The sequence below is a fragment of the Salvelinus fontinalis genome, chromosome 10 (genome assembly GCF_029448725.1).
Source record: "Salvelinus fontinalis isolate EN_2023a chromosome 10, ASM2944872v1, whole genome shotgun sequence".
Taxonomy (NCBI): domain Eukaryota; kingdom Metazoa; phylum Chordata; class Actinopteri; order Salmoniformes; family Salmonidae; genus Salvelinus; species Salvelinus fontinalis.
In genome coordinates this window covers 16,478,294-16,491,545 of record NC_074674.1, presented here as the reverse complement: position 1 = coordinate 16,491,545, position 13,252 = coordinate 16,478,294, and the positions used below count along the sequence as shown (strand labels likewise).

At 46.8% G+C, this 13,252-nt stretch overlaps 1 protein-coding gene across 1 annotated transcript in view; it reads right to left on the bottom strand.

Annotated features, from left to right (window-relative positions):
* The window catches only part of LOC129863707 (rho guanine nucleotide exchange factor 28-like), a 91,371-nt gene that overhangs the window by 64,257 nt on the left and 13,862 nt on the right, over positions 1-13,252 (bottom strand). Inside the window, exons 3-4 of the mRNA XM_055935896.1 lie at positions 2,788-2,938; positions 1,973-2,383 (exon numbers count right to left, since the gene is read on the bottom strand). Coding sequence (XP_055791871.1) covers positions 1,973-2,383; positions 2,788-2,938 — 562 coding nt within the window. The remainder of the gene's footprint in view (positions 1-1,972; positions 2,384-2,787; positions 2,939-13,252) is intronic.

Here is a 13,252-nt window from a genome sequence, read left to right as displayed (position 1 = left end):
CTTGTTTTTAATAGGCTACAGTATGTCTAAAGACAGGTATAGGTACCATAATTGCTTCCCGCGAGAATATCATATTAAGGTCGACTTGAGGCTTTTACGCAAATCCAAAATTATAATGGGAGCTGGCTAAAATAAGGATAAAAAGAATGTCAAGCTCACTGTTTTGCTGCTCCCAAACTTGATCTTTGAATAAAGATTTGGTGGTTTATATTTATTTCAAAGAAGTCGAATGAGCCAAACACTTTACTGATAGGCTGCTATTTGGCGAATGCATTGTGCAGGACAAACAAAAAACAGCCTTCATTGAGGGGAGGCTATGCTTGTTTTTGTGTCAAATGAAATAGAAAAACAAGCAATCTGTTTATTAAAATAACAGCAATATTTCTAAATAGGATGGGGTCAGAAACATATCATAAATCACATCGGTGTCGCACTGTGTGCACACGCAGGCCTACATGTCTTTACGCATAATATTTGCACAAAATACTACGCTCCTGTCAATTGTATCATCAACTTTAAATTTGAGGCACATTTTTTTTTTTTTATCTGCCGTTGATATTGCATTAGAGGAGGACTGAATAGTTTGGAAGAGCGTGTCTTTGGTAATCGGACGAGAGGCGCTCTTTGAAAATGGGTACGGATAGCTTAAGTGCAATGAAGTGTGCAGGTATGTGAAGTGTGAATCATTAAAAAGCATGAGGGCAAAAACCTCTCAGTAGACCCTTTAAAACCCCTTTATTTATAGGCTGCTTGGCTAATGCATGGCCAGTATTTTTTTAAATATGCACTTATGTGAAGCAACTAAGCTAGCCTTGATTAATGGGAGGGTAGGTTATGCTTGTTTTTAATCAAATTCAACGAAATCGGGGGGGGGGAGAAACCTATTTATTTTTTATGTTTCTAAATACGAGATTCACCGGCACAAAAGGCACATCTCTCGTTCCATGGGCACAGTGTGTCATGGCTGGATAGGCTGCAACATTATCAACTGCGTGAACGTTAAGACCCGATTTTTGTGGACCTTAAAACTTCCCATTAGCGCTGCATGAAAATGTCACATTTGCGCTTGTTTTTAAAGGACACCTCAAATATTCCCACCGCTCCTACCTCAAGGCACACAGACAATACGCGACCTTTCCAATGAGACGGGCAAGCATTGAAGAGAACAGTTTACAAAACACAATCCCCCCCCCTCTTACGTAAGAAGCTGTGGGTGAACTTGGTCTGTGGCTAGAATGAAGCGCTTTTCTCCATCCCCCTTCACTCTTCCCTTCTCAGTATGACATACACAGTCCAAACTAATGTCATCGCGATCCGTGTGCTTTCGCTAGCTTGATAAAGTTAAATAACGAGTTTTGATAATGAGTTTTGTGTGCATGTAGGCTTTCGTTTGAATCTGGCCATAGTGGTGCCAGTCTGTCTCTGCCAGCTGGTTGTTCTGTTGACCTGTTTGGCAAGGTATCCATGTGGCATTGTTGTTGTGCTGCATGCAGAAACAGGCTGGCACCAGAGATGGTGTTTGTCTATAGTATTTCCTCCCTTACTCGTAGAGACAATGTAACACCATATAAAATGCTCATGTGACAATGAACATGACATGAGCACATCGAAAGAGAGTATGTGTGGTCTGCATTATTGCCCTTACCATGGTTCCATGGCACCAGCTACAGTAAGTACAAGTCGAGCTGAGTTAAGCGAGTGTTGTTGTGCTGTGTGTGAACACATTACATGGCACTATCTGAAATGCTATGACTGAAAACGTATGGTATTCATCTGAATACATCTGTGTAGACTATACAGAAGCTATTGTTTTCATTGTTTCATTTCAAGAATTATTTATCTTTCTGAACAGGGATAACTGTCTTGGGGCATATCTTCCTTACCTGTTACTGATTGTAATCTATATGACATAAGCCTATTGGCTAAGTGGATAACGTTGTTTTATATTGTATTGTATAGGATAGCTAGTTACCTTCTCTAGGTTGGCTGGCCTTGCCGCTCCACTCCAGAGGGTAGTCCAGGTTGGCCACGGCCTGGGTTATCTTCTCATCCATCTCCCTGAGACGACACTCCACCTCTGGATCAGGTCTGGGTCTCCCACCCCCATACCCATCCTCCTGGTCTGTCTTCCCCAGATCGTGGTCTCCTGAGCCAGCACTCCTGTCACCCTCCGTGTTCCCCTCCCCTGGAGCTGCTGAAACCCTCCTCAGGACCTCCAGGTGGCTCTGGGGACTCAGACAGTCGCTATTGGCTAGCAGGTACTCGGCCACTTCCTGTGGCAAATCACAGACGTAGTCCAGCGAGGCCCCGCCTCCACAGGGCTTGGCTCTGCCCTCTGTGTGGCAATACACTGTGACAGAGACAGTCTCCTGAAGGTCATGACCTGTGGAGGAGAGGAGACGAACAGACGACTGATGATGGAATATGACAAAAATAGGGTCTGAGAGTCCTGCTGACACCGAGGCTGTCCTAATGTGGACACAATAAGACAAGAATAGTTTTCTGCTCCCAAACATGATTTCTATTGAAGATTGTGATCGAGCAACAATGTTTGGACCAACATGGTCCTCATTAAGTTAGGCAAGCTACTGCTATGAATACATCTACTGACTTTATTAGAATCGCTGTTATTTTGACCTAAAATTTGATTAAAAGGGGAACTAATGATAACTGGAGGCAATGACCCTGTATCAAACTAAGGGTTCTGTTCGAACCTCAGTCAGTAGCCCTGTGTGTGACTGTCAGACTGATCTGGGATCAATGGGCACCAGGAATTGTGGGACTCACCTGGAACAGTGAAGCACAGAGACTTTCCATCCTCTGTTCTCTTCCCTACAGTAACATGGGCTAGTCTGGAACCTTCTAAAACCACATAGAACTCTGTCTGTTCTGGTTCTAGATCTGGAACCTGCAGAAGAGCACACACTTCCAATTGGCCCTGAGAAGATCGACAGAGAGAGAACAAAAGAAAGAGAGAGAAAGGGGGTGGGGATAAAAAGTGTTTTACCGTGTGATATCACGATATGGTTTCATTGGTTTTCTATCTAGAGAGAAGAACAGAAAATTAGAAGAAGATAAGACAGCGCATCAACACATTCCTGTGACTGTTCATCAAGGCCACCGTTAATAACGTTACATCATGGACGATAACTACTGTTCTCTGAAGGAAAGAAACAAGGTACAATACAACTATGGGGAGTCGTACTCTCGCGACTTCGATTGAAGAATCACACCTGACAAGGCCAATGAAACTATGGGGAATGGAGTCCCGCCTCAACGGATACCAAATGAAATGGCTCATGGCAGACCTCCCAGACCTCAACCCCGCAAGATGCAATAGCCTGGGTATGCGCATCCTACGCACTGCCTCATGACCCTCTCCTGTCCCAGCTGTAAGCACACTGTGGGCTACACTGGGTGCAGTGACATCCAAGCAATACAACCTCACAAAAGTGTGTGGTGATGCCCAACTCAACACAGCATAAATATCCCCTGCAGTCAACCCTTTAAAAAGCTGCCAGACCCTTGGTGGAGTGGGCCCGCTCGCCGCTAGGTAACCTTTGCCCCTTCCTGCTATATGCCACCTTAGTCTCCAGGGGCAAACTGAGTACAGGAAGGGTGTACGGAGAATGTGTGTAGGTCCCCAACACATTTAACCTGAGGCCAAAGCCATGAGCAGGAAGGTCTTGTGGGAGAGGATCTTCAGATCCGACTCCAGAGTCTCAAAGGGGGCCGCACACAGTGCCTCCAAAACCAGAGCCAAAACGCATGTAGGTGTAATAGGTTTAGAGACCAGTCTGAGACTGTGCACACCTTTCAGGAACAGCACAGGGGGTGGCCACCCGGTGTGGCTCTGTCAATTCCCACATGACGCCCTGAGATAGCGGCCATGTACACTTGGAGAATGCCCGACCCTGCTAAAAAAGCTCCTGTAGGAACATAAGGATGTCCCTCCCAGACCTCAAACTCCTACCTCTTTTACACATACAGGTTGTGGACTGAATGGTAACAATAACGTTCAGAGGTAAACCTCTAGCAATCAGAAAATCTATGGCTTTGCGTGCCAAACCTGCCTATGTGCCTGGGACAACAGGTCCCTGCGCAACGGGAGTTGCCACGGGACCCCGCCCAACAGGCTAACGATCTCCGCGAACCAAGGCCGTCTGGGCCAACGGGGAGCCAAAAGAATCAATGATAAGCCCTCCTGGAGCAACCCTCTCCGACGTGGGCTCCAATCAGCTCCACGGGAGGAAATCCATAAAGGAGGGTCCGAGGCAACTGGAGCGCCAGGGCGTCTGTTCCCAACGGAAAGCTCGGGTCCCTCTGAGAAAAACAGACGACACTGCATGTTTTCCCACGATGTGGAAAGGTCTAGGTTGGCCCTGCCAAACCTCTCCCATGTAACCACCCAGGTGAGCACTGTTAGAAGCTCCAGGTAATTGATATGCCAGGCACTCTGTGCCACAGTCCATACCCCCAGAATTGGGTAGCCATTGCACAGCGCGCCCCACCCTTGGGGGGGGATGTGTCTGTCGTGACCACCTTGCAGAATAACACCTGGCCCATGAGAACCGCTTGCGACAGTACCTGGGGGTCTCCCCACTGGGCCAGTGCTCGAAGGCATGCCAGGGACACCTGAATCGACCGATTTAGATGAGATGTCTCCAATCCAGTGGTTAGCACCCAGCGCTGGAAAGGCTGCATTAATAATAGTGCTCGGGGAATAGTGCAGGGGAACGACTACTATCATAGAAGCCATCATCCCCAGTAGGCGCAGGAATTGACAAAAACACACTGTACGCCACATCCCGAAATTGGGCCAAGCAGAGCCGGAAACCAGTGCTGCCCGTGGGAATCAGCTATATCCGAATAGGTCGATCCCCAGTGTGGATCCATTAGCCTTTGCCCTGCTCCAACCTCCAAGCCTGCCACATCCTGATTATAGCCTATTTTTCTAAAGCCTATAACCAACATGACTTTTAACTTAACGTTCTCATGATGGTGATGAATAGAACAACAGCCAGGTCACGCAAACCCATCTGTGGTCTCTTGGGGATCAGGAGTCATTAGATCAGGGCTCTGTAGCATGATCCTTCTGAGTGATCCACACACACACACACGTGACGTCAGGGGAGACAGCCCTGAGCTACTGCAACAACAACAAGTTCAACAGCAAGTGGCCTGTATAAATAGCCTAGTAGCCTCAAAACAAGAATGATTTCGAAAAACAGAAGACGCATCTGATATGCTGGCAGGACTCACCTACACATACAAGTGCACGCATGCACACACACAAACAAGCACATGCACACACTACCGCCTAGTGTAACTTCCCTGGTCCTTGAATAATGTACAATAACAACTAGTGGAGCTGTGTTCTGTTATTCACTGAAGTTTATAGTAGAGCCGAAGTAGAGAAACAGGTTCTAATCCTCTTACAGAATCATAATAGGACTGATCTGAATGGCCCTTATTAAAAACAAATGACTTCATGGATCAGCTTTGATGAAATCAAATCCAATTTTATTATTCACATGCGCCGAATACAACAGGTGTAGACCTTACAGTGAAATGCTTACTTACGAGCCCCTAACCAACAATGCAGTTTAAAAAAATAAGGATAAGAAATAAAAGAAACAAGCAATTAAAAAGAGCAGCAGTAAAATAAAAATAGCGGGACCATATACAGGGGGTACTGGTACAGAGTCAATGAGCGGGGGCACCGGATAGTTGAGGTACTATGTACATGTAGGTAGAGTGATTAAAGTAACTATGCATAGATGATAACAACAGAGAGTAGCAGTGTTGTAAAAAAAGGGTGGGGGGTGCAAATAGTCTGGCTAGCCATTTGATTAGATGTTCAGGAGTCTTATTGCTTTGGAGTAGAAGCTGTTTAGAAGCCTCATAGACTTGGCGCTCCGGTACCGCTTGCCGTGTGGTAGCAGAGAGAACAGTCTATGACTAGGGTGGCTGGAGTCTTTGACAATTTTTAGGGCCTTCCTCTGACACCGTCTGGTATAGAGGTCCTGGATGGCAGATGGCAGGAAACTTGGCCCCAGTGATGTACTGGGCAGTTCGCACTACTCTCTGTAGTGCCTTGCGGTCGGAGGCCGAGCAATTACCATACCAAGCAGTGATGCAACTGGTCAGGATGCTCTCAATAGGGCAGCTGTAGAACATTTTGATGATCTGAGGACCCATGCCAAATCTTTTCAGTCTCCTGAGGGGGAATAGGTTGTCATGCCCTCTTCAAGACTGTCTCGGTGTGCTTGGACCATGTTAGTTTGTTGCCGATGTGGACACCAAGGACCTTGAAGCTCTCAACCTGCTCCACTGCAGCCTCGTCGATGAGAATGGGGGCGTGCTCGGTCCTCTTTTTCCTGTAGTTCACAATCATCTCCTTTGTCTTGATCACGTTGAGGGAGAGGTTGTTGTCCTGGCACCACACGGCCAGGTCTCTGACCTCCTCCCTATAGGCTCTGGTTGTTGTTGATGATCAGGACTACCACTGTTGTGTCATCGGCAAAATGAATTATGATGTTGGTGTCGTGCCTGGCCATGCAGTCATGAGTGAACCGGGAATACAGGAGGAGACTGAGCACACACCCCTGAGGGGCCCCTGTGTTGAGGATCAGCGTGGCAGATGTGTGTTACCTACCCTTACATTACATTTACATTTACGTCATTTAGCAGATGCTCTTATCCAGAGCGACTTACAAATTGGAAAGATATATATTTTTTAAAATCTTTATTTAACTAGGCAAGTCAATTAAGAACACATTCTTATTTTCAATGACAGCCTAGAAACAGTGGGTTAACTGCCTTGTTCAGAGGCAGAACAGAGTTTTACCTTGTCGGGGATTTGAACTTGTAACCTGTCAGTTACTAGTCCAACGCTCTAACCACTAGGCTACCCTGCTTACCACTTGGGGGCGGCCCGTCAGGAAGTCCAGGATCCAGTTGCAGAGGGAGGTGTTTAGTCCCAGGGTCCTTAGCTTATTGATGAGCTTTGAGGGCACTATGGTGTTGAACGCTGAGCTGTAGTCAATGAATAGCATTCTCACATAGGTGTTCCTTTTGTCCAGGTGGGAAAGGGCAGTGTGGAGTGCAATAGAGATTGCATCATCTGTGGATCTGTTGGGGCGGTATGCAAATTGGAGTGGGTCTAGGGTTTCTGGGATAATGGTATTAATGTGAGCCATGACCAGCCTTTCAAAGCACTTCATGGCTACAGATGTGAGTGCTACGAGTTGGTAGTCATTTAGGTAGGTTACCTAAGTGTTCTTGGGCACAGGCACTATGGTGGTCTACTGAAAACATGTTGGTATTACAGACTCGGACAGGGAGAGGTTGATAATGACAGTGAAGACACTTGCCAGTTGGTCAGCGCATGCTCGCAGTACACGTCCTGGTAATCTGTCTGGCCCTGCGGCCTTGTGATTGTTGACCTGTGTAAAGGTCTTACTCACATCGGCTGCGGAGAGCCTTCCGCAGCCGCTGGTGCTCTCATGCATGTTTCAGTGTTATTTGCCTCGAAGCGAGCTTAGAAGTTATTTATCTCGTCTGGTAGGCTCGTGTCACTGGGCAGCTCTCGGCTGTGCTTCTCTTTGTAGTCTGTAATGGTTTGCAAGCCCTGCCACATACGACGAGTGTCAGAGCCGGTGTAGTACAATTCGATCTTAGTCTTGTATTGACGCTTTGCCTGTTTGATGGTTCGTCGGAGGGCATAGTGGGATTTCTTATAAGCTTCCAGGTTAGAGTACCGCTCCTTGAAAGTGGCATCTCTAGCCTTTAGCTCAGTGCAGATGTTGCCTGTAATCCATGGCCTCCGGATTGGGGTATGTACTCAGTCACTGTGGGGACGATGTCATCGATGCACTTATTAATGAAGCCAATGACTGATGTGGTGTACTCCTCAATGCCATCGGAGGAATCACGGAACATTTTCCAGTCTGTGCTAGCAAAACAGTCCTGTAGCTTAGCATCTCCTTCATCTGACTTTTTTATTTATCTAGTCACTAGTGCTTCCTGCTTTCATTTTTGCTTGTAAGCAGGAATCAGGAGGATATAATTATGGTCAGATTTGCCAAATGGAGGGCAGGAGAGAGCTTTGTATGTGTCTCTGTGTGTGGAGTAAAGGTGGTCCAGAGTTTTTTCCCTCTGGTTGCACATTTAACATGCTGATAGAAATTTGGTAAAACAGATTTAAGTTTCCCTGCATTAAAGTCCCCGGCAACTAGGAGCGCTGCCTCTGGGTGAGCGTTTTCTTATTTGCTTATGGCGGAATACAGCTCATTCAATTATGTCTTAGTGCCAGCCTCTGACTGTGGTGGTATGTAAACAGCTACAAAAAATACAGATGAAAATTCTAGGTAGATAGAGTATCTCATGATAAGCTGTAGACCACACTACCTCAGGCAAGCAATAGCTCAAGATGTCCTTAGATATCGTGCACCAGCGGTTATTTACAAAAACACATAGTTCGCCGCCCCTTGTCTTACCAGATGCCACTGTTCTATCCTGCCGCTACAGCATATAACCAGCCAGCTGTATGTTGAAATGACGTCGTTCAGCCACGACTCTGTGAAGCATAAGATATTACATTTTTGAAAGTCCCGTTGGAAGTTTAAACTTCCGCGTAAGTCATTGATTTTATTCTCCAAAGATTGCACGTTTGCTAGCAGAATAGAAGGAAGTGGGCGTTTATTCGATCGTCTACGAATTCTCAGAAGGCAGCCCGCCCTCTAGCCCCTTTTCTCCGCCTCTTCTTCACGCAAATCATGGGGACCTGGCCTGTTCCCAAGAAAGTCGTATATCATTCGCATCGGGCTCATCAGACTCGTTAAATGAAAAAAGGATTCTGCCAGTCCGTGGTGAGTAATCGCAGTCCTCATGTCCAGAAGCTATTTTCGGTCATAAGAGACGGCAGCGGCAAAATTATGTACAAAATAAGTTTAAAAATAAGTTGCAAATAAACGAACAAAAAACACAATCAGTTGGGGACACGTAAAACATCAGCCTTCTTCTCCGGCGCCATTGTTACATCAAAGATCATCTGAGGCCATAGTGCTTAGAACTCTGCCATTCCAACATAGAACCCCTGGGGCGGCAGGTAGCCTAGTGGTTAGAGCATTGGACTAGTAACCGAAAGATCGAAGAATCCCCGAGCTGACAAGGTAAAAATCTGTCGTTCTGCCCTGAACAAGGCAGTTAACCCACTGTTCCTAGGCCAACATTGAAAATAGGAATTTGTTCTTAACTGACTTGCCTAGTTAAATAAAAGGTAAAAAAAAAATATATATATATGAGTATCCTACACCCAAAAGCATTTCAAGATTACTCAAAGACAATCAATCAAGCCAAACAAACAACAAACAAAAAATCCAGAACGATAAGGAAGACACACATGACGATAGATATAAAACAGTGTTTTATACCTATGAACATGACAAGGCAAAGGGAACCTTGATGTACATTCCAGAATGTGAATCACACTGAGGTCTTCAGGGTGGCTTTGTGTGTGTGTGCGCACATCGGAACAGAGAAATGTTACAGTACACTGCCTGGGCCACATACCTCTGAACAAATATAGCACACTAATGACACATTAATGTAAAAGTCAAAATGACTGACACTCAAACTCGCATGGCATCATAAGCATTACAGGGACTTATTTGTAAAAGTAACCTGAATTTTTGGTGCAAACCTACTGATACCATGTATGAAGAATGATACACAAAATTGAAAGTTACCATCATGTCTAAATGTAAGTCCTTAAAAACCTTGTCACAAGGCTATTGCACTGAATGATTGGTGCAGAAGATTATAATTGTATTAGTGGGTCTTCTGTGCAATGTAGCCACACACATTATGTGGTAGACTTAATGTGTTTTATCATAGTTGCTTGCATCCAAAAGTCCCCCATTATAACGTTTCAGGTATTTCAGGTATTTTTATTGCAGCAACAGGGGCAGGCAAACGACAGGGCAAGGCAGGCAGGAGTCAATAATCCAGAGCAGTGGGGTCAATGTACAGGACGGCTGGCAGGCTCAGGGTCAAGGGCAGGCAGAGTGGTCAGGCAGGCGGGCTCAGAGTCCAAACAGACAAGGGTCAAAACCAGGAGGGCGAGAAAAAGAGAGACTGGGGAAAAGCAGGAGCTGAGAAAAACGCTGGTTGACTTGACAAACAAGACGAACTGGCAACAGACAAACAGAGAACATGGATATAAATACACAGGGGATAATGGGGAAGAGGGGCGACACCTGGAGGGGGGTGGAGACAATCACAAGGACAGGTGAAACAGATCAGGGTGTGACAGTACCCACCCTCTAGGGACACCACCTGGCAAAGGGCTGTGAGACATGGGTTTAGACACCTCAAAAGTAGGAAGTATACGGAGGGTACAGGGCAACAGATGATGAACAGCAGAGGGGCTAATGATCTTGGAGCAGGGGGGAAAGGTCTCGGCTTCCGGGGGTGTAGCCGCGGGGCTATAGTGGCGTGTCAGAGCATCCGGCTTAACATCCTTTTTTACTGGTTGGTGTTGCGGAAGCGAAGTGTCCCGGGCCTTACTGAACCCCTCCCGGAGATCCTGGTCCTCCATGGGAATGGCGGAGAGATCCGGGCAATTTCCAAGCACCCAGGAAGACATCCCGGGAGAGGCAGAGCTGATTTCAGGCAATGAGTGTGGCAGAACGGGCTCCAGCTGACGATGGCACCAGTAGACCAGTCAATCGAGGGATTGTGTCGCTGGAGCCAAGAGAATCCCAATACCACAGGAACCTACTGAGACTCAATTAGCAGGAATTGGATCGTCTCGCTGTGGTTCCCCGACACTCGTAGGTTGATGGGGGTGGTATGGTCGGTGACCCAGCCTATAGAACGCCCGTCCAGCGCTCTAACATTCATGGAAAAGGAGAGGGGTTAAGTGGGGATGCCCAGCTCGGACGGCAGGGCAACGTCCATGAGACTCATATTGGCCCCCGAGTTGATGAGTACCTGGAGAGACTTGGACTGGTCGCACCACAGCAGGGTGGCATGGTGACGTGGCGAGTAGGGGGGGAAGCTAAATTGTCCTTAGGACCCACCAGAGTACTCATTCCTACCAATGAATTAGGTCTCTTGATAATGACCGGCAGTACCGCAATACAGACAACTCTGGGTGTTAAGTCTGCATACCCGTTCGTCTGGAGACAGCCTAGCCCTACCGAGCTGCATCGGCTCGGGAAGAGATAAATCGTCAGTCTTCGGAGGCTCTTGGAGGAACTCGGGTAAGCTCGGATCCTCTCGGGGACGTAGACGCCGGGGACTTCTGGAGTCCATCAGATGCAAGGTGGGATCCTTGAATGAGCGATTGGGACCACAATCAACCTCTTCTCCCTTCTGCGTTCCCATAGCCGTCCATCGATCCGTGAGTCGAGATCCGTCGGTAGTTCCGGGGCTGCAAGCTCGTCCTTTCCTTCCTCCGAGGTGAACAGCGCTTCAGGGTTCCAGGCACCCTCCGCTGCTGGCATGCGGAATTCCACTGCATAGTCTGCCACACTGAGGGAGTCCTGCCGAAGCTGGAGTAACCTCTGGGCAGCCTCTCTCCCGGACACCGGAGCCTCAAACTTCTCACTTCCGCCACAAATACCTCCAGACTGAGGCAGACGGCGGATTGTTGCTCCCACACCCCCGTGGCCCAGGCGAATGCCCTCCTGAACATCAGCATAATGATGTACGCTATCCTCGAGTGGTCCGAGGGGAATTAAATAGGCTACAGCTCAAAAACGAGGGAGCACTGGGAGAGAAAGGCCCGGCAGGTTCTGGAATCTCCATCGTAGCGCTCCGGAGGAGGTAAGCGAGGTTCCTGGGAAACCTGGGTGACGGCGCTGCTACCAGCCGGGTTACTGAGGGGCTGGGAGGTTGTTGTGGTAGACTGCCTAGTAGGCAACCCACGGAATTGCTCCCGCAATGCATCCAAAGCTAGGTTGTGACGTTTGACCACGACCTGGAACCCTTCCATTAGGCCGTGAGGGCAACTCCTCGTGCCTACCAATGGTGGCTCCTTGGGAGGAGATGGCATTGCGGAGCTGGTCCAAGTGTGCTGGGTCAGTCATGGCCAGTTCGTACTAAAGATTTTAAACAGAGAACACGGGTATAAATACACAGGGGATAATGGGGAAGATGGGTGACATCTGGAGGGGGTGGAGACAATCACAGACAGGTGAAAGATCAGGGCGTGACATCTATTGCTCTACTTTGAGCTGCTTATCATCCAGTGATAGAGGAACGACATGGTGAGACTTTCCTGTTATTCCCAGTTTGGTAAACCAGGCATGGCAAAAACATTAACTTCATTATCTGACACACAAAAAGGTTCAGCGTTTTCCCCTGTATTAATTTAGCGGCGGCCACACCAAACAAACAAACTAAAACATTTATTTGTTTAAGCCATTTTTGGGATGGAAAAATGCTTTCAGTGTACAGTTAAATTACTAAACCCAGACAAAGTATTTAGAAAAGATAATTGACCTATATATTTTTTTTATATCATCTTTGTGAACTAGAAATCACCTAAATAAAAGCTAGACCGAGTATTTTTTCACATTTTCGCTCAGATCTGTGGGTAATTTTTTTAAATTGCAGAATCAGCTGAAAAAAAAGCTGCTGAAAAAAATACTGATTTTTCTCCCTGTCGCCAATTCCGGACAGAGTTAAGCCATATCCCTCCCGCCTTCTGCAACCGTTTCCACCGCTGCTAAAAAGAAGGTTTCAGTAATCATTAACCACAACTGTATGTACAGTAGATAGAGACCCAAGCTTTAATACTGACTCAACCAGCAATTCTTACCCCCTCTATCAAAGCCTAGTTGCACCTGGGATACACATATACACACACACACACACACACACACACCAATATGTATACCTTTCATTTCTCTTTGTAAAAGTGGTTCTAAATAATCATAGTTAACTATTTTTATACAAATACCACTGGCGAAATCTATGACATTAAAAGGACTATTTACTCTGTTCCATCTGACTGCGCAAATCCACTGTCTCATCAGCCCAGCCAGGCAATATATAAACTTGATCTCCACTATAAAAAGCATCTAGACATTCTCACATTTCTTTTCGACTAACATTTAGTTTTCAACAGCGGAGATTTGAATAAACCTTGCGGTCTGTCTCTCTGACATTTGCAATATTGTTTCAATATTCAAATTCGATCTCAGCTGTGGCATAGTATGAAAGTGTCAGGATGACAGAC